Raw genomic sequence first — 21,618 nt, 5'->3', positions numbered from 1 at the left:
AGGATCATATCTAAAGCAGAAGCGAACTACTCGGCGACTGAAAAAGAATGCCTTGCAGTGCTATGGGTGGTTGTGATGTTCCGCCCTCACTTGTACGCTCGCCCCTTTCACGTCGTTAGCGACCATCACACTCTCTATTGGCTGACGAAAGAAAAGCACCATTCAGGGAAACTCGCGCATTGGAGCCTTCGATTACAAGGTTTCGACATTGTAGTTATTTATAAATCTAGAAAGCAGCGCACGGATGCTGATTGCTTTTTGTGAGCGCCGGTCGAATCTCCCCCTATGAGCGTTTAAGACACTGCGCTTTTAGGAGTCATAGACGACGCAAAGCTTTCCCAACAGCAGGGAGAAGATCAGGAATTGCTCGGTCTTATTAATTTCTTGGAGAAGCGAACTACGGCTGTGCCTAAGTATTTCGCACGAGTATTATCTCCATTCTTTATTCTCGCCACAAAGTACTTTATAAGAAGAGCTTTCGTCAGGGGGGGAACAGGGGAAACTCGTCGTCCCATCAGCTCTCCGCGGTGAAGTTTTGCAAGCGTGCCACGACGAGCCAACCGCCGGTCACCTAGGCTACACCCGCACGTTTGCTAGAGTACTGCACGGATAATACTGCCAAAACTGCCGGCGACAATGAAGCACTATGTACTTACGTTGATACTCTTGTCAGCGCCGTAAGTAACCCCCTGTAAAACCAACCAGCCCCTCCACCAGTGTCACGTCTGGATAGAATGCCAAGGAGGGCCGAAATATAGGATGGTTTGAATGATCAACGAGAACGAGTCTTGCGTTCAAACTTCTCTTCGAGGCTTGCGCTTGTCGTCCCAGTCGCAATCTTTTGCGCCGTTTTCTATGCGGCAAAATATTTCTTTTTTTTTTTGTTTTAAACCCCTGTCCTATTTCTTCCGGGCGATGTTAGCGCGAGAAGCAATCAATTTATTGGCTATTGGCGTAATTACAGCATTGTTCATATTTATGTAAATTTCAATGTTTTATTTTGGAAACAAATACGAACTAGTTATAACGTCATTGAAGTACTTTTCCATGCAATAAAGAAAAAAAAACTAGCCGTGGAATAGTGGTTAAAGTACCTTTGTGTGGAGCGTAAGGACTCACGTTTCAATTGCAGTTTTCGACGTAAATATTTTCTGTTTGGATTTTAGTTTTTCATCATTTTTCAGACGTGGTCGTATTATTATAGCTTTGATGTATTATCCAGCCTGACGCCACGTTTTATTTGTCAGAAATGAGGGCCACTGACCTTACTGAAAATTCCTGAATCCAGAAAGCCGCGCACTTTCATTGCTCTTCAGCCTACCAGTATACCAAATGCTCTTCAAGGTATTTCAGTATACCGTGCCCTGCATGTGAATCATGACAGCGATTGGTCCCATTAATGGACACTTATATTCGTTTCATGCGAAACCTATCCGAAAAGCAAAACGGCCATTTTCTCAGCATTACACGCTCATATTGAAAAGAAACCACCCTCCCAGCATCTTGGAAAAGCATTTATAACTCTACTGGCAAAGCCAGGTAAAACAACAGTGACTCAAACTCTCCGCCCAGTTTCTCTGACATCATGCCTCAGAAAGACCATGCAATTGATTGTGCTCAATCGGCTTAAGGCTCATCTTGAATGCAGAGATTTCGTTCCCCCTCAAAAAATTTGCTTCAAAAAAGGTGTGTTTACTCAGGACCACTTTTCTTCGTCACGCTCGAATTTGAGCCTCCATCCTCTTCCCAGATCTAAGCCACAGTGAACCTTGATTTTCCTAAGGCCTTTGATAACCTTTCCCACAATCCGCTCTTTAACATACTTGCTTCTACTGGCTGTGGTTCAAACATGTACTGCTACCTCCTCGCATTTCTCCACGACCATAGGGCCAAGTTCTGTTTGCCCGAATCTGTCTCAGATCCTTTCTCTCTGATACCTGGTAATCCTCCGGCCGCTATTCTATCACCCACCCTAATAACCTTGAAATGGCTCCCATATCTCGTATTCGAGCGTCTATCCCAAACCTCAAACATACATCCTATATAGGCGACCGAACTCATTGGTGCACTTTGGGTTTACTGGAGAGTTGAAGAGATCCTAAAGCAAGGTGTCGATGCAGTCACTAATTGTGTTGACAACGTGGGGTGATTTCCCGCATTTGAAAAATCCGAATTGCTGCTGATTTCAAAAATATGCTATCAACGTCAGCATAACTACTAATCAATCTCACAATGGCAGGTCACCCATCTCTCGCGTATTCTCCTGCTGGTTCCTTTTACTTCATATCTATGAGTCAACTAATAAGACCAATATTTCTACAACCGCTTAAGTTTGCAATCAGCTTGCACATTTAGTTCGTCGTATTGTCAATAAATGCGCCCGGCTATCAAGGGGCAAGTCAGGCAACTTGTCCACGCATTAGCACTAAGAAATATGCTTTATACAGATCCACATCTTATTCTAACATGTTACAAAAGACATCGTATTGAGGTGCGCTTAGTATATTTTGCAAGATGGTCTTTAACGTGCCTGTATATACGTACACTGAGCGCGTATGCACTACAAGGCTGTTCTTTCCCCTGGGCGACCTCATAAAGCAACATTCAGACCGTCAAATGGCCGGTCTTTCTAGCACCAAAAAATGATAAATACTCGACAAGTCGCATTTAAAGCTATCGACCTTCCTATCATTAAGTTTCCTTCCCCGCTCCCAGATGACCATAAAATAATCCCCATTCGGGCAAGTTAAAAAAAAAAAAAAACCTAGTTCACCTAACTATTGCCGACGCTTATCAGGTAAAGGAAACGGACTAAGTAATATAATTTTTAAAACTGGCCAGGGCAAGCCACCCTGCGCATTTTCCATTCACGTCATAGACCCATATTTTTCCATCCCTGATGACAAGTGCATTAGTGAAGCAATTGACTACTACGGAGCAGCTGCCTTTCAGATTGCTTGCAGCATTTCTGCAAAAAGCTTTTTAGATCTGCTGCTAGTGTACCTTCAGGCAACCTATGCAGAAAGGAAAGGCACTGTTCGTATTCAAAAAGAAGGGATCTGCATAGGATCTTGCAGCGTTCCATTGCTAAGTGACATCTTTCTTGCAAAGCTTGGCGGGCACTCGAAGAAAGTCTCATGAGCTCTATACTGGCAGGCTTATTTTGATATGTTGTAGATTCCCTTATTTTACTAGACTATGACTCGACTAGTTGCGCTTCTGAAATGAATGACTTGTACGTGATTTTCCGATATGCTTTCGTCGCTAAAAATAACACATCAAGTGGCTGTTAACGATCCCGTTACATTTCTTCATCTGACATTGTACTTTAGTGATTTGCATGTATGCTGGGAATTTGAACCTAGGAGTAAAAAGCCATTACTTCCGTACAGCTGACCGCACTCCAAACTAGTAGAAAGGGGCATTGCTGCGTCATGCTTTCAAAATGCCTTGAGCAAATCTTGTCACCGAAAGATTGCTTATTGTTTCTCCCCTCTTGAAAGACTAACAGATGCAAAATACCCCTTCATATTCACACGTCAGTAGCAGAATGAATTCTTAATAAGTAGAAGGCGGGCAATGCGGTGATTTATTGAAAACAAAGAAATCTGCAGTAATATCCTATGTTCGTATTTTATGCAACAAATTGAAAAAAAAAATAGGTAAAAAAGTTGGAGTAGGGCCAGGTTTTTCAGCACCGATCAGATTGAGTGGCTTCTGTGCAAGGTTAAATGGCCCGGAGAAATTCTCGGAATCTGGCGATACGTGCAAGGAAAACCACAAGGTGAAGAATGTGCCTTTGAAAGATCGCGTGGTTTATTCAGTCCGTTGTCGTATGGTGGATCATACATGAGCCAAACTGGCCGTTGTCTAAATGAAAGAGTTAAGGAGCATAGAAACAACGTTAAGAACGCTGCCCGCAACACAGATATTCACTTTCGTGATTGTTCAATGTTTCAAGTGTTGTTGAAAAACAGCCAAGTTGTTACAAAACACACGGGCAAAGTTACAAGAGAGATAACTGAGGCTACCAAAATCATGAAGCTGGGTTCAAAGTGCACCCCTTCCGTTGCCCTCTCGTTGAGAGCGCACAACTCTCTGCTGTCATATAATCCATGTACGCGCGATACAGCTGCAGCGCATATTGACTGGGTTTGAACAATTTATACTGTTCCGTTCCTCCCTTTTTTTTTGTTTTTGTAAGGTGTTAGAGTATATATGAAGATACCTTCCGGAAAAAACAGCTGCTGTAGGTTCAGCGGCCTCTTTGTCCCTTTGTGCCCTCTTAGCCTAGTGCCGTTGCGCTGCCTCGAGTAAATAACTCGTTTCCAATCATGTTAATCATATCGATTTCATGATCGTCTACACAGATGCATCACGAACTAACGTCTGAGTGACTGCTTACTCAATTGAGAGCTGCAGCGAAGTAGCGAATAATACCCTCAGTCTTTACGTAGATCCTTCGCCTAAAGCAACTCTCGAGGCTTTGTCAATAGTTGCAGTATTCAAGACCTCGCATAAGCGCTTCCTTAACCTTCAAGATATACCATATACACCGATTCAATACCGGCTATACACGTCTTACATACGGGTCGCATTTCTGAAGAACTACAGGATGAACTGCACAGAGCCTTTACCAAACTACCTCCCCACCCTGTAACAGTGAGGTGGACTCCTGGTCATGCTGGAATACCAGGCAACGAAGTGGTACATCGCCTGGACTGCGAACTTCAGCACCGGGCGCCTGAGATTCTCCGGTTTACGCACCGACGTGGACGGCACTCTTTACTATAAACCAATATAAATCTTCCTTATGACATTAGAGAAACTATTCGCAGATTTCCTTTTACTGATAAATCCCTAACAATCGTGCAAATATTCATTCGTTGATGCATATATATAAATACTCCTTACTTCTACCCGATTGTTTCTATTCCGCATCGGACCTTCTCCCGCATTACACAGTTCTCCTGAACACTATACAAATATTAAACACGGCAGGTTTTCCTGCACAGTTGTAATTCAGTCACCTCACATTCCGCACCCTCCTCCTCCAATGTGGTGGGCTTGGTTAGCCTCTAACCAGCTGCAAGACTAGTTGGCATTTGTGCCTCTGACACAGAACATTCTCGGCGCCTAATAGTGCGTTAAATAAAGCTGTTTCCTTCTTCTCCCTAACTATATTTCTGAAAATGTAAATGTCCTGAAATAAGGTTTTGTGGGAAAACGTATCCAGGCCCTAAAACTATCCTGCTTACGATTGTGCTGCAAACCTACTACACAAAGAATGAGCCACAAGCTTTAAGGCCTGGAAACTCTGTCGCTTCCTTGACATGCGTGAATATAATTTGAGTTACTCGTCGATAAGCCACAATATCATCTAATAAAATTCATTTATTGCTCCAAATTTGTTACGCTTTAACAACACTTGGAAGATATCACGGCAGCGGCATAAAATATCTCCGAAAGTTTGAAATATCATCTGTATTTGATATTTGAGCCAGTGAGCCGAATGCAGCGCCAATTCCTCCAATCGCTACTCTTTTCAGAACAGCAATAAGGACAGCTTTCAGCATGATAAAATATTTGTCGCTGGAGTGGTGCAGCTCTGTACTCGTAAGAGTTTGCAGAACGTCCAAGACTTTCTGGCGGCCTTCTGCGGTGAACGCTGATATATCTTTTTGGAGGATCTTGCCCAAGGTTTCCAATGTGCTTCCTGCCTTCCCCAGCACAGATAGGTCAGAACCTAAGAGGTATAACATTATTTTTCAGTTCCGGGTAAGCACTCAAATGTTCTAGTCACAATAGTGGAGTGGCATAAGAGGACTTTTACATAGTAAGAAAATAAACTTTACTTCTTGTTAGTACAAAGGACTAAGTTACATCATTATGTATTATTGGGTAATGCCAACACCAAATTCAAGAACCATACGTAACCATGCCTTACTGAAGGCATTTCTCCCATCATGTCGATGGAATAAAGATTTCCAAACTTTATTCGTGTATGACGGCAAAAAAGGTATGAAGATACGAAGCCTAATGTGGTGCGTCTCCGCCGCCTCAGTGGTAAAGTGAGTGCTCTAGAGATTGCTTGAATGGCGATACCCGTTACTATGCCATACCAACTGCTGATGTTTTTCGTGATGTGAATGACAGTGGCTCGATGGGTTCTCGAATGTATAGCGATCAGTAAAAAGAAAAAGCGAGGTAAATTATAGGCTAGGAAATCACTGATCTCACAAAATAAAATATTTGAGCATTAACAGCAGGAGGTCGCAGAATCAGTGTGCACTCTGCCAGAATATAGGAATTTCATCGACTAGTTACCAAATCGAAATATCTAGTAGAAATATTCACGTCGCCGTTACAATCGAAACGTTATTGTTTTTTTTTCTCTCTACTGCACAATATTTCTTCAGATCGTTGCATACGTGGGATACCGATCGAAAAACCTGTATTTAAAAAAAAAAATTGGCATGCACCAAATCATCATTGCACTAGTGCTCTCACCTCATTTCAGAACTGCCGGCCCTTAATCCGACATGTACAGGTTCAATAATATCGACTCTGACATGGTCGACTTTTGAGGCGAATATACTAAACTCATGCAATATGCATAGAAATCAAACATCCCGCCTCTGTCATCGATGCTGGCGCTAACAGAATGTTGTTTCACGTATCCCGGAATCGCCTACAAATGAAGGCGGTTTTAACTTCGTCCGAACAATGGCATCAAATGTTTCGAATAAATCAAACACACAAACTACCTCCTCAGCAGTATAGAAGACGCAAAGAACCTTCCGAAATATTTACAACGGCCACACGTGTTTGAAGAAACGCCAGCCAGGCTTATGATAGGTCTTCACAGACACGCCTGTGCAATTACAGACATACACGAAAAATAGCGCAATTCCGTCTCCTCAACGGTAGGGTACCGCAACTTCTTTCTCCTCACTGGTTGCCTATCAGCGGTTTAAACGGCGATAGTTACCGAAAGGTGTCTCTGAACGCAACCTAAAGGTAACATACACTCACTGAAGGCAGGAAATGACTACGGTGAAGGTAATTGATTAGTGTTACCATTGTCATGCCATCACCTCGTGGCTGTGTCATTCCATATGTTTATACACCTGTGCAGACGCTTATTCTGCACGCAATAATGGCCAAGTTTATGAGAAAACTCGCCCCAATAATGTGAGGCTGTCGTTACTGCATAGGCTCTTTTAAAGCTCTCACAGGGTATTTCCTACCAGCCAGAATTTTAATGAACAATCTTGCAATTATTGGATCACAGGCGAGATTTTTTTGTTTTCTTTCTACATGTAATAGTAGTTCTGACAGTTACTTAATCATTTAAGCAGAGCCCTCAACATAAATGGATAAATGAAAGATTGTTAAGTAACATTATATTGCTTAAACGCAAGTGCTATAAAGCAGGTAATTTTGATGAAGCGTTATTTTTGTCAAGAGTGAAAGCAAGCCAATTTTAATATTTATAACAGGACAAATTCTAACTGCATGTACACAAGCCGCATAAATAGAGCACACGTGAGAGTCACACTAGAATCCCGCTCAAGACAGCGATGTAGCCCACGAGAAAGCTCGCTCCTTTTGGGTCCGAAATTACTTATAGCGCCAACGGATCCCCCGTAAATGAGCATTCATTTATTGAAAGGCTTGTAGTAACAGACTACTTCTCCCACCTCTTTTATCTGAATAATCGATCTGTAGGACTGAATTTCATTCTGCGACTGTGGGCGGCGCATGTTGATGCCACATCATCGCACTCATCGTATCTTACATTGCAGTTAAAAGCCCTACATAACAGGCAAGATAACCTGAGGCCAAACATTAGACGCTCGCGCTCTTAAGAGGGAAACTTAGTGTAAAGGACAGTTTAACTTTAATACTTGTAAACCTCTTCTGATAGTGCGGAAGGCATAGTGCTCACCTTTCGTAAGCGGCGACTCCCCACTCTCTGCTGTAAATTTCCTGGAAAGAAACATTTGGCAGCAAGATTTAATGGGCATCAAAATATTCCATTATAAAACGAAGCCTTTTGAAAGTATGGTAACTTACATTGCTGCAGCACCTTGGTCTTTCCGCGGGAAGGCGACATAAAAATAGGCAGAGATATTGACATGGCAACATTAATCCCAAAGTATGTATTCTCACATCTGCATAACATAAGAACTACTCTAGTGAATAGGAGCTGCATATAGAAAATGTTGTCAATTGCTTTAGTAACATCGTGCCTTCACTCAGTTGCTGTTGTCCACGGTAACACAATATCTACGTATAATATCTGTGTACCAAACGGACAGCCAAAGGAATATAAAGGGAAGGGGATTTGGTGAGTCGCTGTGTTCGCTACTCTAAATACGGGAAAAGGTTTAAAAAGAAATCAACAATACAACAGGGGAAAGCAAAATAAGTTTAGCGCGTGTCCGCAGGCTAGTGCTCTTAAGGTACAACTAATGCGCACGGCAGTTCCCTTTTTAGATTAATCCTGTGTCGTTTACGAATATTCAAAATGTCTTTAGCACTGTTCTCTGAGCCAAAAGCGCTATGTAAAGTATCTTAAGTAAGGGCTTCCGTAATTGAACTGGGTTTGAAGCCATAGTAAGTGGCAGACAGGACAACAGCTCCAAGATTAAATAGACCACACTGAATATTTATGCAGGAGATTTTAAACACCTTGGTGCTTGCCTAATCTCGATGTTTTGAGGCATCAAATTTCTAAGCTTTTGCTCGCAAAGATTACTCTGTCATCAATAGAAAAAAGCGAAATTCTATTTATCAGCTGCCGCACACAGAATACTGTAAAAAAAAAAAACGTGTTAGGCTAGAAACATAGAAAATTATTGTTGAGAATCAACTGCTCGCATTTTTCTGCTTGCATGCGGCCGCAGCCATGGCCAGAAGCACCAGGACAGGGAAGGCCTTCATGTTGGCTGTACTGCGGCAGCAGAAGAAGGGAACATCTTGGAGATAGCCGGTGGCGCTCGCGAAAGGCGTGCAATTCATACTAGCGATGAGATGAACAGACAGATTCATCACTGCGTTTAAAATATTCTGCTTATCTAAACTCCACTGCACTGAAACATGCTGGGAAGCTGCACTTAGTTTCTCTTAAATCACGCGAATAAGCTATGGGGATGAATTTCATCTCTGCTTTAATTTTAATTTTAAGACACTGAAGAACACTTTACCTGGAATGGCTTGGTGTATCGCAAATGCAGAGCAACAGGAGAAGAAAGTTCCTTGGCGCGCAAGCGGGTTGGATAGCTTATATTGCTGGGCTCTCAAATCTATAGGCGGCATATCAGTAAAGAATTCAAGGGCTCTGGTACTACAGTTTATTTCATTCAGCCTTGCATATTCTTCCGTCTTATCCATGTATCAGCTCCAATTCAGCAGACAATTCCCTTCAAGGCAAATAAACCCGTCGAACTTATCTGCTCATCGTGACAGCCTCCTGCTATCATTCCGCCCTCAATCTCATGTGAAAAGATTGAGGAAACGTCAGTAATACGCAATTGTTCAAGAAACCGAAACAATATTTGAAACCATTGTTTTTCTGGATGTTATCTATGCCGTGGAGAGTCTATGTTGCAGTTACTGAAGAGAATATCAAATATGAGCCCTATAGCACCCCACAGCAACAATTACGCCCTATTTATCGATCTATTTTAACAAACGGGCCGAATACGTATTAAAGGCCGCCTGTGCACTTCAACACCGCTTGTTTTCCAAACTTTCATAAGATTTCAGGTTTAAATGACTGTCTTGCTTTGCACACGAGTATTACTTCTGTAACATTAGGACACGTTGTCAATTATTAGAGCAAAATGTTTATAACCATATATTAGCTTAGCTCTCAGGCAATTAAAAGCCTATTCTACGATATCTGTACGATGTCTTCACATATCGCTATCCCTCTCAAATGTGAAGCCCGTGGCAAATCGATAATCTCACATGGTCTCGTTTCGCCACACTGCCTGACCACATTAAGAGCATGATTGTGTCACCTGGTAGCTATTTCACCTGTCAGAGTTGTTCCCGTCATTTTTCGCTCAAGACGATGCCTGCCACAACACTGAAACAGGATTTTCTGGAGAACGCAGCATTCAGCGTCATCGCATAGAAATGTAGTACAACAGCACCAGCACCCGCCACATGAAATGCTGTTTGCAACCGCTCCCAGACGTGAAAGTAACGCATTCATGCTAGAGGAGAATTAACCTGAGATATATTTATCATCGATTCCCAATGCCTTTTGACATCAGATGTATTGCATGCTCTTTTATGACGTATTCATTTATTTATTTTGCGTTGAGTTTCCAAATGCAATAAACAGGGAAATGGTGATACACAAAAGCACAATGTATAGAGCAATGACTAATAGAAGTAAATACAAGTATATAGAAATAGCCGCATATAGAGAAGACAATACATTCTGTATGCAGTGGGGACATACTGCAACATATTTATACGGAGTTAATTGGAAATATTGTCGTACTCACAAGCATACAAATATTCGAAGCCAAGCAATTGCTTTGGGAAATGTGGGGATTACTACAATATATATATATATATATATATATATATATATATATATATATATATATATATATATATATATATATATATATATATATATATATTGTAGTAATCCCGATCGCCATCAGCTCGCGCGCCAACCCGAAGCAGTAGACGAAGTGGAGCCGGAGCCTTGTTGGCACTGCACTGCTGGCAATCTGTTGGTTCGAACGCTACCCCGTCGCTTCGGTTTGCGGACGTTTCCTACGGTCTTGGTGCTCCAATAAACACCTTAAACTTGGTGGAGGTGTCACGGTCGTCGCCCCAGTCCTCCTCGACAATTTCACACTGGAACTTCGGAAGCGCACGCTACTGCCTTCGGTCACAACCATGCAGGACGCTGCCAGCCAACCATCGGCGCCCATCCCTGCCACTCCTGCCACCATCTTCTGTCCCGGGTCAAAACGCCCCCGTGACCCACCTTTCTTCAGTGGTACCGACGACTATGACGTTGACGACTGGCTGGCCTCTTTCGAGCACGTCAGCACTTACAACCGCTGGGACGATTCCATAAAACGGAGCAACGTCCTCTTCTACCTCACCGACGTGGCAAATTTGTGGTTTCGAAACCGCGAAGCTGATCTTTCGACGTGGTCTGTCTTCAAGAAGAACTTCGCGGATGTCTTCGGCCGTCCTGCTGTACGCAAACTCTGCGCCGAACAACGCCTCAATGCACGGCTTCAACTTCCCGAGGAAACGTTTACCAGCTACATTGAGGACGTGGTTGACCTCTGCAAGCGGGTCAATCCGTCCATGTCCGAGCCCGAACGAGTCACACATGTTCTAAAAGATCTCACTGATGATGCGTACTATATGATGTCGGCCAGGGACCCTACTTCCGTATCCGACATTATAACCCTGTGCCAGAGGTTTGACGAGCTACGAAAGCAACGCGCTTCTACGCGGCGGGTTGCCGCACCTGCCGGCATTGCTGGCTTGGCACTGGCTACGTTGTCAGCGGAACAGTCTCAATTTATGCAGAATATCCATGACTTCATCCGCAAAGAAGTTGCACGCCAGCTGTCCCTCCTCCATCCACTTCAGCCGACCGTCTGCATTTCGCAATTAGCGCCGGCCACCGCGCCATCCATATCGCCGGCTATCCGCCAAGTTATCGAGGAGAAAGTCGCCGAAGCGCTGCCTTCTAGTGTTCCCATCGCTCCTGTGCAAGCCCAACTCACTTACGCTCAAGTAACCGCTGGAACGCGCGGTGCGCTTCCTACATCGTCTTATCAGAACGGCCCTACATTTTATGCTCCACTCCGTCTACCTCTTTGGGTTGGCGCGCGAGCTGATGGCGATCGGGATTATTACAATATATATAAGTGAAAAAATGCTTCATACTGTTTCCAAGTTTATTTGGAGTCGACGTTTCGGCAGGAGCCCTGCCTTTCTTAGGGCTCCTGCCGAAACATCGACTCGAAATAAACTTGGAAATAGTATGAAGCAATTTTTCACATGTATATAAACTTCTAGCAACCAAGTACGCATATTTACTTATGCTATATATATATATATATATATATATATATATATATATATATATATATATATATATATATATATGAAGGAAAGAAGCCAACAGTAGGCGAGGCCAAGGAAAGCGTTGGGGATGGTATGTTTATGTCATTTTTTTTTTTTAATGTTTACTTCGATAACCACAGAAATTAGTAATGTAATCTGTTTAGGGGAAAGATAATTAGACACAAAGTAGAAGAAAAAACAACGGGCCGATGGTGGGATCCGAACCCACGACCTCCGAATAACGCGTCCGGTGCTCTACCAACTGAGCTACATCGGCCGCTGTCCCCCCTGCTACTTTCTTGGGTATTTATGTTGTCTGTACACGAACCTTGAGAGTGTTCACTAGCGCCACCCTCAGCCATAGCGGCGGACGTGGGACGTCCTTTGTTACCGCCAGCGACATTGCATTGTATATATATATATATATATATATATATATATATATATATATATATATATATATATATATATATATATACAATGCATAAAGTTGAGGCAAATCCCTCAAGGGAAAGAAAGCTTACAATAGCGGAGAGATTACTAATTGCATTAACGTAAGTGCTGACATACGGCTACAGAGTAAAGCTATACGACTCTTTCTGGACAAGGGGGTGCATAAAATTGTCTTGGTCCAGGGTTTCCAACCTAGAAAGCGCCCCCCCTCTCACCCCCCTTTTTTCGGGATAAGGCTGCGCGCATCACAAAGTAGGGAAACTGTTTTAAAAAATGTCAGAGATGCTATCTTAATGACGTAAGGCTAAAAAAGCAATACGTTAAGAGACGACGACTTGTTTAAAAAAGGCTAATGTGTGTAGAAACATTCAGGGCTCTGCAGAACCTGGGCTGAAGAAATGCGAATACCTGAGCGTTACTGCACCTCATGGACACCCGACACGTGATCTGCTGTTATTTTAACATATTTTTATTCCTTTTTATCGCAATAGTTTTATTAATAATAGTTTTATTTATTAGTTCGTTAACCCCCACCAGCACCCTTACAATGAACAAGGTGAATTATAAACGCGTTTTCTGGAATTCGGCGCAGACTATGGTTGCCGTTCTAGGCGGGGACACGGAACGGTCGAGTTGGAGCCCTGGTTTGGACACTATTTGTTTCTGCTAAATAACTATTCGTGATTGCACGCCGCGCTCACATACTCCAATAACGCACTCTGCCCAGAGGTACTGTACACGCCTCTCACGAGACAGACGTCTTTGACCCCAAAAGATTGGAGCGCCCACTCAAATACTCGCAAGAAACGATATTTTCTCTGAGTCGATGGATGCATCCAAGTTGAGTAATTAATGAAGGCATAGAGGACTGCACCAATTGTTTTTTCACAAGGGCTTTGTATTCAACAGCACAAGCACTTATAACCAACTACGTGCTAGAATGCGACGGCTTTATTCTTTGCGGCCCTTATGCATCTGCAAAGCTATCTTGAATACATTAATTGCTTCCTAATAATGAATGGTGTCTGCATATCCCTTACGCAAAATATGGCCATAATCACGGTTATAGTAGCAAAAAGATGGGAGTTGCCTTGTAGAGTGACTTTGCTGTCTAGTACGCTTTTACGCCGTCGATCTAGCTGTTCAGTGTCGAGGTTATTGAGAGGCTTGCCCAGTGGAGCCCGACTCGTAGGCTTCTCAATGTCCACAGAACACACAACTGTCTAAAGACGGCTTATATAGCAGAGAGATTTTTTGACTCAGCACTCGTGTATTTCAATGTCAAGTCAAGCAGTCAATATGTAAGATAGCCTGAACATCAGTGATAGCCAAAGCGAAGTTATTGATTCAAGAACTTAAGCGAAGATATTAACCTCAACAATGCTTAGCATTTTCTGAGTAATTGAAGTGAGCTAACGCAGACTCATTCGCCAAGTGCAAATTACGGTACATCGCATGGCAACATGCGGCGTATGTTGCATACCCACATTTCCCTCCTTACATGAAGTGCGTAATCTTTTGCGTCTTTCTGGAAATGGTAAGTAGTTCATTTCCAGGTGTACACACCGAAGCGCATAATAAATGTGTCGTGTTTGCTTACACGCCAGAACAAAGAGGTTTATCAAAGAATTCAGGAAGGCTTCGGAGCTGCATGAGCAAACAATGTCCCGTAGATTACCTTGAGTCGAGATAAATAATATATGATTATATGAACCTTAGGATTATATGAGCCTTTCTGAGAATGGGTTTCGGCACGCATTTGTTCGAAAAACTGTCAGAAAACGTGTCCGTCGATGTGCGTGACATGGAAACTCTTCACATGTTCCCCAACAATAGCTTCCTAATTCCGCATACACGGTCATAGGCGCTGATATCAAATGATGCCGACCGTGTAGTTCAAGACCACGTGGAAAAAAGAATATTGGTTGGTTGGTTCGGGTCTTTGGGTTATTCTCGGGGGGGGGGGGGATACCGGACACGGGTTATGACGGCCTTAATTCGCGGCGGCACTCTTGGTGTCCGGGAAGAAGGGGAGATGGGATGTTGGGAGGGGAGGGGGGGGGGGTCATCATCGTGGAGTCGCTCTCGTCGTCGTCCTCGGCTCCGTCGCCAGCGCTGTGGCCAGCAGATCAGCAGGCCCTGTGGTGGGCTACAGTCGTGCAGCCAGGCCGGACTCCTCCAGGAAGGCCAGCAGGAGCTGGTGGGCTGCCAGGGGGCTCCTGGCCGGGAAGAGCAGGTGGTCCTCGGTGGCAGCAGGGAGTCCGAGGGCCCGGTAGCCTGCCTCCATCTTGCGACGGTGGTGGGCGTGTGCCGGGCACACACAGAGGAGGTGCCCCAGCGTTCCTGCATCTCCGCAGGAGGGGCATGCTGGGGAGGGGGCCCAGCCACGGACATACAGCTCCGTGGGCGTCCAGGAACCTCCGGTGCGGAGGTGTAGGAGGAGAGCTCGCTCCCTGCGGGCGAGCTTGTCGGACAGGCGGTGGAATGTCCTCCCCTCGGCGATCCGCCGATCGGGGTGCAGGCCCTCACAGCCTTTTGAGGGGGAGCCTGGAAAAGTCAAAGGCAGATACATGATTAGTCATACTTACCTGGTCTGAGTGGGCCGCTTTGGCAAGTGCGTCGGCCTCATCGTTGCCCTGGATGCCCGCATGGCCCGGGATCCAAAAAAGAATACTGCTACGTCGGCAAGCCGCGCTGGTGCGTAATGGCGGCCGCTGCTTGCACCTCCCGTTTAATCACTCCGTTTATTGGACTGCACTTTCGGTGATTCTGTAGGCAGGCGCATCGACTTCAACTGCAACATAGGATTAATAACTTCATGCACTGTTTTGAATTTCTTGTTTATTTTTTGGTGCAAAATTAACAAAAATGTATTTCACTTTGTATTGCTTGTTATGCTGCAAGAGTCACAGCTACGCGCCCTGCCTGGAAAAGGTAACGTTCTTCAGGGCTTCTGAAGACGGAATTCGAAACACATGATATAGCCAGACGTGCCTCCAGCCTACAGAAGAATCCATTGAAAACGACTGAGTTCGGCAAATGTATCAAAATTAGGCTTTTTTTGCCAAGCGAAGCTCTATAAAAACATCCTTCTGATACTCATGCTTTTTCTTGCAGCCATACCATGCGTAGATATCTAAGTGAATGTGCGTCATGGCTCTTTCGGATTGTCTATTCCACCCAGAGTTAGGTAGCTAGATTTGGTGGGTGAGTGGCCCGTTGGCGAACGCCATTTTGCATCGGGCGAAAAAATAATGTCCTCGTTCGATGAATGAAGGAGCGAGGCACTTCTCAATGAGGCGAACGCATCGCATGGCAACCGAAGCTGCACACAATAGGTTGCCCCTTTGGGCTCCTCATGGGCAAGTTGGGCGGGAGCAGACATCATAATAGTCATGCGGCCTGATTTAGGCATCAACCCTGCAAGCCCGAATTCGGCTTGCCCCGATTTATCACATTTGGGCATAATATACGCATGGCAATGCATAGCTGAGCAGATCAGGCCATCAGGTGCCACTCTTTATATACTTTAAGGTAGAGCAAAGCAACTTTGGACTTTCAGTAAAAGCAAAAATCTAGGCTTTTTGGGGAGCCGACTCAAAAGGCCAATAGTATACCGTATGTACGTGGATTGCGTGAACGGCAAGATTGGGCTGCTCGCACGTTACCTACTTAGTTCCCTTGTGGGGTACTTGAGGGTTTGTCCCAGAAAAATTTGGGCTTTGTGCAAAAAACTCCTGAGCTAACCCAAATGGGGCTGTCTACAACAAAACTGTATAGGTTCCGCTTGAGCTGTGGCTGGGATGGAACGTGGTAATGCCGGCTTGCTTCTCACATCTGTCTCTCGCAGTGAACATTACGATAGATGCGACATAAATGTGGGCCATAAGCAGATAGAAAATCTGCTAGTCCAAATGGGCGGCTCAGTCACAATTTGAGTAGACCTCAAACGAACTGCGACGGTGCTGAAAAGCGGGCATGCCCGCACGTGGCCCACAAGGGCCTTTTCTTGAGTACTTGCGGATGCTGTAAAATATATTTGGGTTCTATGCGGCAAGAACTTGACGAGCCCAATTGGCACTGCCCATGCAAGTGCGCAGTCGGCGGCAAATTTACCATAACCGGTCTTAATACTCAGAAATCCCTCCATGCTATTTGAGTGTGCCATTTCATTTATGTAATTCATGTTATACATGCTAGTAATCAACTTTTTTGGAGATTTCACATAACAGTTCTAAGTATATTTATGCGATTATTAAAGAGCGCCCTTTCTAAATCTCACATCTATGTGAAATATGCAGTATTGACAGTAAATATGCAGCAGTAACTATTCCCTCTTACGATTATGTACTGGACAACCTCTAAACTTTTATTCGACATAGAGCGTCGAAATAATTTTCACATCAGCCGTTGCCACGTAGTAATTAGCGAACTTGCCTCAAGTTGGCTCTTAGTCTTAGGACATCCTTGGAGCTCTCTCGTCTTCTAAGAAATTCAAAGATGTGTTGATGTTAATAAAAAAGGTTCGGCATCTAGGACAGGATGGGTTCCCGTTGGAATTTTACACCAACTTTCAGCATAGCTCGGGTACCCTTTTCACAAGGTAATTAAGATCTGTTTCAGGCAACGCTTGTTTCCAGATTCCTTCAAAACTGGTCGCATTGTTTTCATACCTAAGATGCTTCTTCGTCCCACCCCGGAGACTAGCGACCGATTACTTTGTTAACCACTGCTTTTAAGATAACGGCAAAACAACTATCTGATGGCAAGTAACTGTGCTCCTATGCCTTGCTTTATGCCACCAGGTTTGTTCAGTGCATGGTCGCGACATCCATATTACGTCACTGGTAGCGCACTACATTATAGAGTACATCATCTAACGCTACTCTCAAGACTTGTTCGTGTCGCACGACCAAGAGAAGGCCTTCGATTTTTCGGAACATGGGTACATTTATGCTACCCTTGATGCCTTCGGTTTGCCAACTTCCTTTGTCCTTCTAGTAATTAAGGAGACGTATAAGGATATTTGGAGCACTGGATTTCTTGACAGCGGCGAAAGTGACTCGTGTTTTCTAACCCGTGGCGTTTGTCCTGGCATTGGAACCATTCCTCTTCGCAGTACATCGCAACCCTAATACTAAACGTCTCCGATTACCAGGCAGCAGGGCACATTGTGCGTCACAGCATACGCCGATGATGCCACTGCTTACATTGCTGATGAACTGCGCCTACTGAATTTTTCTCTATTTGCAGAGTATATTCCTCCTTGTCGAGGGCTGCTGTTATTTCTTCTAAAAGCAACTACTTGTCGTAGTTTTCTTCATACGCGCATATCCTCGGCGATTCTCTTGACGTGGTGTTGCCGCGCGGTTTCCTTGCGGTTCAGCCTGTATAATAACCCGGTATACCAAATGATCTTAAAGCTATTCCGGGATACCGTGCCCTGCATTCAGCTCATGACAGCGATTGTTCCCCATAGATGACCACTTATATTAGTGGGCAAGTCCGATTTGAGGCCATCGACATCCCCTTCCATCATGAACATCACCTGACGGTGTTTACATTGTTCAACTCATCTCGCCATTTGTCAATGCTCAATTTTTATAATCCCTTCAGAGTACACACCTCTCAAACCGCTTATGCACTTTACTTCAAGCTTGCATCGAGGCTCCGACTTCTTGATAAGTATGGGCTTTGATGCCACGCACGTTATCTGGGTTTACCCACGCACTCGCCGGCCTAGCCACATACCCAACGCCACATAAAACAAAGGTGAAATAATTTTTTATAATGCCCCAAATTCCACTACTTCTGAAGGTTACAGAAATCAGCAACCGAACTTGCTAGACCTCACAGTGGGTCGGGAGCGTAGAGATGTCCCCTGTCAGGTTAGAGAAGAAAAGCTGCTCAGCGACCATTAAATTATTCAAATCACTGTCCTTAGCTGCACGCGTCCATGTAAACACAGAATTTTCCACACAAACTGGAATTCCTTTCACAATATATGCAACACACTTCACACTACTGGTATTCCTCAGAGCTGAACAAAAGCACTCAAGCAGGCCAAAAACGAGCTACACAGGAGAGTTCACTTCAGCCCCTACAGATAATCCCGACCCTTGCCTGGTCCGTATCTGGAAGAGGCGGAAACGACCCTTGCGCACTGTTCGCACTATGCCTGGCAATTCACGCCTGCCTGAGCGTGTCACTAAATTTACGCGACAGGTTAAAGAACACTGTGTTACACCTGTTACGAATAAATTGATAAAATTGTGAAACACCATGAACGGCACGCTAAATCAAAAAACAACCTGCCACTTACTCAGCAGACTCCTAGGTCCTCAACCGGCGCCTTTTTCCCGCACAAGAATGCTGAATTGAGTTAGTTGGTGAGTTTGCATTTTGGGAAACGTAGCGCAAAGAAGACAAGGACCAAAAAAAGGGATACACACACGAGCGCTCGTGTGTGTATCCCTTCTTTCTTGTCCTTGTCTTCTTTGAGCTACGTTACCCAAAATGCCTTTTTCCCGCTCTCGAGAAGCACTAGTTGCTGCTAAGTGCGAATGTACTTCTTTCTTTATATTCCTCCTCCCCTACCTAGTTTTTATCCATCGTACACTGCTGCTTCAATGCAGAACTCTTCGAGCCGTTTACCCTCTGGGATCTCGAATGGGTCTTAGAACATCTAAAGTGGAAGTCTAGCCAATGTGAAGCCCAGATTGTGTAATCCCTCATTCGAAACTTATCAGACAAGGTCAAAAACCATTTTCTCAGCATTATAACGTCACATTAGGAAGAAAGCATCCTCCCAGCATCTCTGAAACAATCATAACTCTACTGCCAGTACCAGGCAAAACAACAATGATTCAAAATTCCCGCCCAGTATTTTTACATTATCCCTGGGAAAGACTACGGAACGCATGGCACTCAATCGGCTTAAGGCTCATCTTGAATGAAGTGATATCGTTCCCTCTCAACAAAATGGCTTCCGAAAAGGTATGCCTACTCAGGACCACCTTTTGCTCCTCGCGCACGAATTTGACCCTCCGCCCTCTTCTCAGATCTAAGCCGCAGTGGCACTTGATGTGCCTAAGGGCTTTGATGACCTTCCCCACTATGTTCTCTTAAACATCATTGTCTCTACTGGCTGCGGTCCAAAGATATACGGCTACCTCAGTGCATATCTCGGCGACAACAGGGCCAAGTTCTGTCTGCCCGAATCTGATTGCGATCTTTTGCCCCTCCCGCGTGGTACTCAACAGGGCCCTATTATGTCCCCCACCATATTAATTTTGAAATAGTTCCCTTATCTCGTATTCTAACGTTTTACCACAACTTAAAACATATATCGTATGTAGGCGAACTTACTCATTGGTGCACTTCTAGGTTTCTTGGAGCAGTAGAGGAGACCCTGAAGCGAGGTATCGATGCCGTCACTAGTTTTCCTGACAACGAGAGCAACTTCCTGCACCTGAAAAATTCGAATTGCTACTGATTGCGAAAACTCGCTATCAGCGTCAGCATAACCACTAATTAATATCGAAATGTATGGCCACCTATTACTCGCGTATCGTGCTGCCGGATTCTTGGACTTCATATCAATGAGTCAACTAATCAGGCCAGTGTTTCTACAAGAGCTAAATTTTGCAATCAGCTTGCTCATCTAGTTCACCGGATTCTCAAAAAAGACGCCGTTGTACGCGAGGGGGAAGTTGGGCAACTTGTCCACGCATTAGCATTGAGCAACATTCGGTATACCATACCTGCCAACCTGAAGATTTCAAAAGTCGTAAAACCTCCGCGACCGGGGGGGGGGGGGCTGTTTTTTTTTACTTTCCAAGAATTTATCTTTAGCGACACTCTTGCTCACTCACCCACAAGCAAGATCTGTGTCCCGTAGAGTAATGAGCGAGAACTCCACTGTGTATCGATTTATTTTTGCAACGCTTTTGCAGTTGCTGACTTCGCCTGCTTCAAAAACTTCTCTGTGTAGGCTTGCTCAAAGCAGGTGCCACTCTGGTGTCCTTTCACCATCAGCACACTTTCTAGAGTTTTCTCGGAAACAGATGAGCGAAACTCTGTGCAAGGTTTGTTGACAGAGCTGAATATTCCCTCACATTCAGCGTTACTGTGTGGAATGGAGAGTATGCCCAGCATAACCATTGAGATTCTGCGGAATCTGGGCGATCCGTCGACGTCTCGAATGCTTCCCAATTGCGACCGCTGCATGTTGCACCTTGGCTCATTCAGTATGTCTGCTGGGATCTGGTAAGCTTGTATGTTGGCAAACTCCACTTCGAGTGCATCAATTGCTTCTTCTCTGGTTTCCCCACTCTGCTGGGGCAGAATAGCAGGAAACGCCATATTGAAATGAAGTACACTGCTGAATGAAGCAATTTCTAGAGCCTGCACTTGGGCAACTTCAGCCATCTTCAGGCTGACATCTTCCAGCGGGAACTTGTGGCGAATATAGTCACATGCTGCAGTGAAGTAGAGACGTACAGCCGAGAAGAACTGCTCCTTCTCATTTGAGGTCAGCGTCTCAACTACAGAGGAGGTTGTCATGCTAATGACGATGCCTTTATCACCTTTTTGATCCTCTACAGCTCCAGAGGCAACTTCAGGCAATGAATGGCATCCCTTGAGAACACCTGGCCGCACAAATCGAGTCAAGAGAGCTTCGAGAAGGCGGTTCAAGAGGCCCCTGAGCACATGAATCTGAGGAGTCTGTGACTGAAGTAGGCAGTTTGACTTCTCAAAAAGAGGCATAACATTTTGGAGAAAAAGACAGTATGCCCTGCTTAGCTCCGATAGCAAAAAAAAAAAGAAACAGGCGCTCTTCACGGGTCACGGGGCTAGCTTCTGCAGATGCCTCGCATTGAAGTTTCAGTTTCTTTGCTTGTGGTGCAGAATGAACTCCAACACCTGCAGCAGCCTTGGGAAGGTGTGCAGCAGTATTTGAGGCCGGCGCAGGCCGGGTTCTTGGCGATTTGTAGAGAAGTCTTGGGAACCTGGTAAGACTCCAAAAACAAGCTCTGC

General features: G+C 44.6%; 1 protein-coding gene across 1 annotated transcript; it reads right to left on the bottom strand.

Moving 5' to 3' along the window:
* Positions 1 to 5,376: 5,376 nt before the first annotated feature.
* On the bottom strand, positions 5,377 to 9,285 carry LOC146200056 (uncharacterized). Its single transcript, XM_084592857.1, has 4 exons — positions 9,213 to 9,285; positions 8,080 to 8,098; positions 7,952 to 7,992; positions 5,377 to 5,746 (listed from the first exon to the last, which is right to left on the bottom strand). Coding segments are annotated over exons 2-4 (351 nt in total). The 5' UTR covers positions 8,082 to 8,098; positions 9,213 to 9,285; the 3' UTR covers positions 5,377 to 5,438.
* Between the last annotated feature and the right edge of the window lie 12,333 nt (positions 9,286 to 21,618).

The sequence above is a fragment of the Amblyomma maculatum genome, chromosome 2 (genome assembly GCF_055883805.1).
Source record: "Amblyomma maculatum isolate TAMU_Amacu chromosome 2, ASM5588380v1, whole genome shotgun sequence".
NCBI lineage: Eukaryota > Metazoa > Arthropoda > Arachnida > Ixodida > Ixodidae > Amblyomma > Amblyomma maculatum.
This window is presented reverse-complemented; position numbering and strand designations above follow the sequence as displayed.

What these genes read in the sequence shown, in the direction of transcription:
- LOC146200056 (XM_084592857.1), bottom strand. An exon ending in GGAGTCGCCGCTTACGAAAG is followed by an intron (nt 5,747 to 7,951) that starts GTGAGCACTATG and finishes TATACCTCTTAG; the next exon opens with GTTCTGACCTATCTGTGCTG.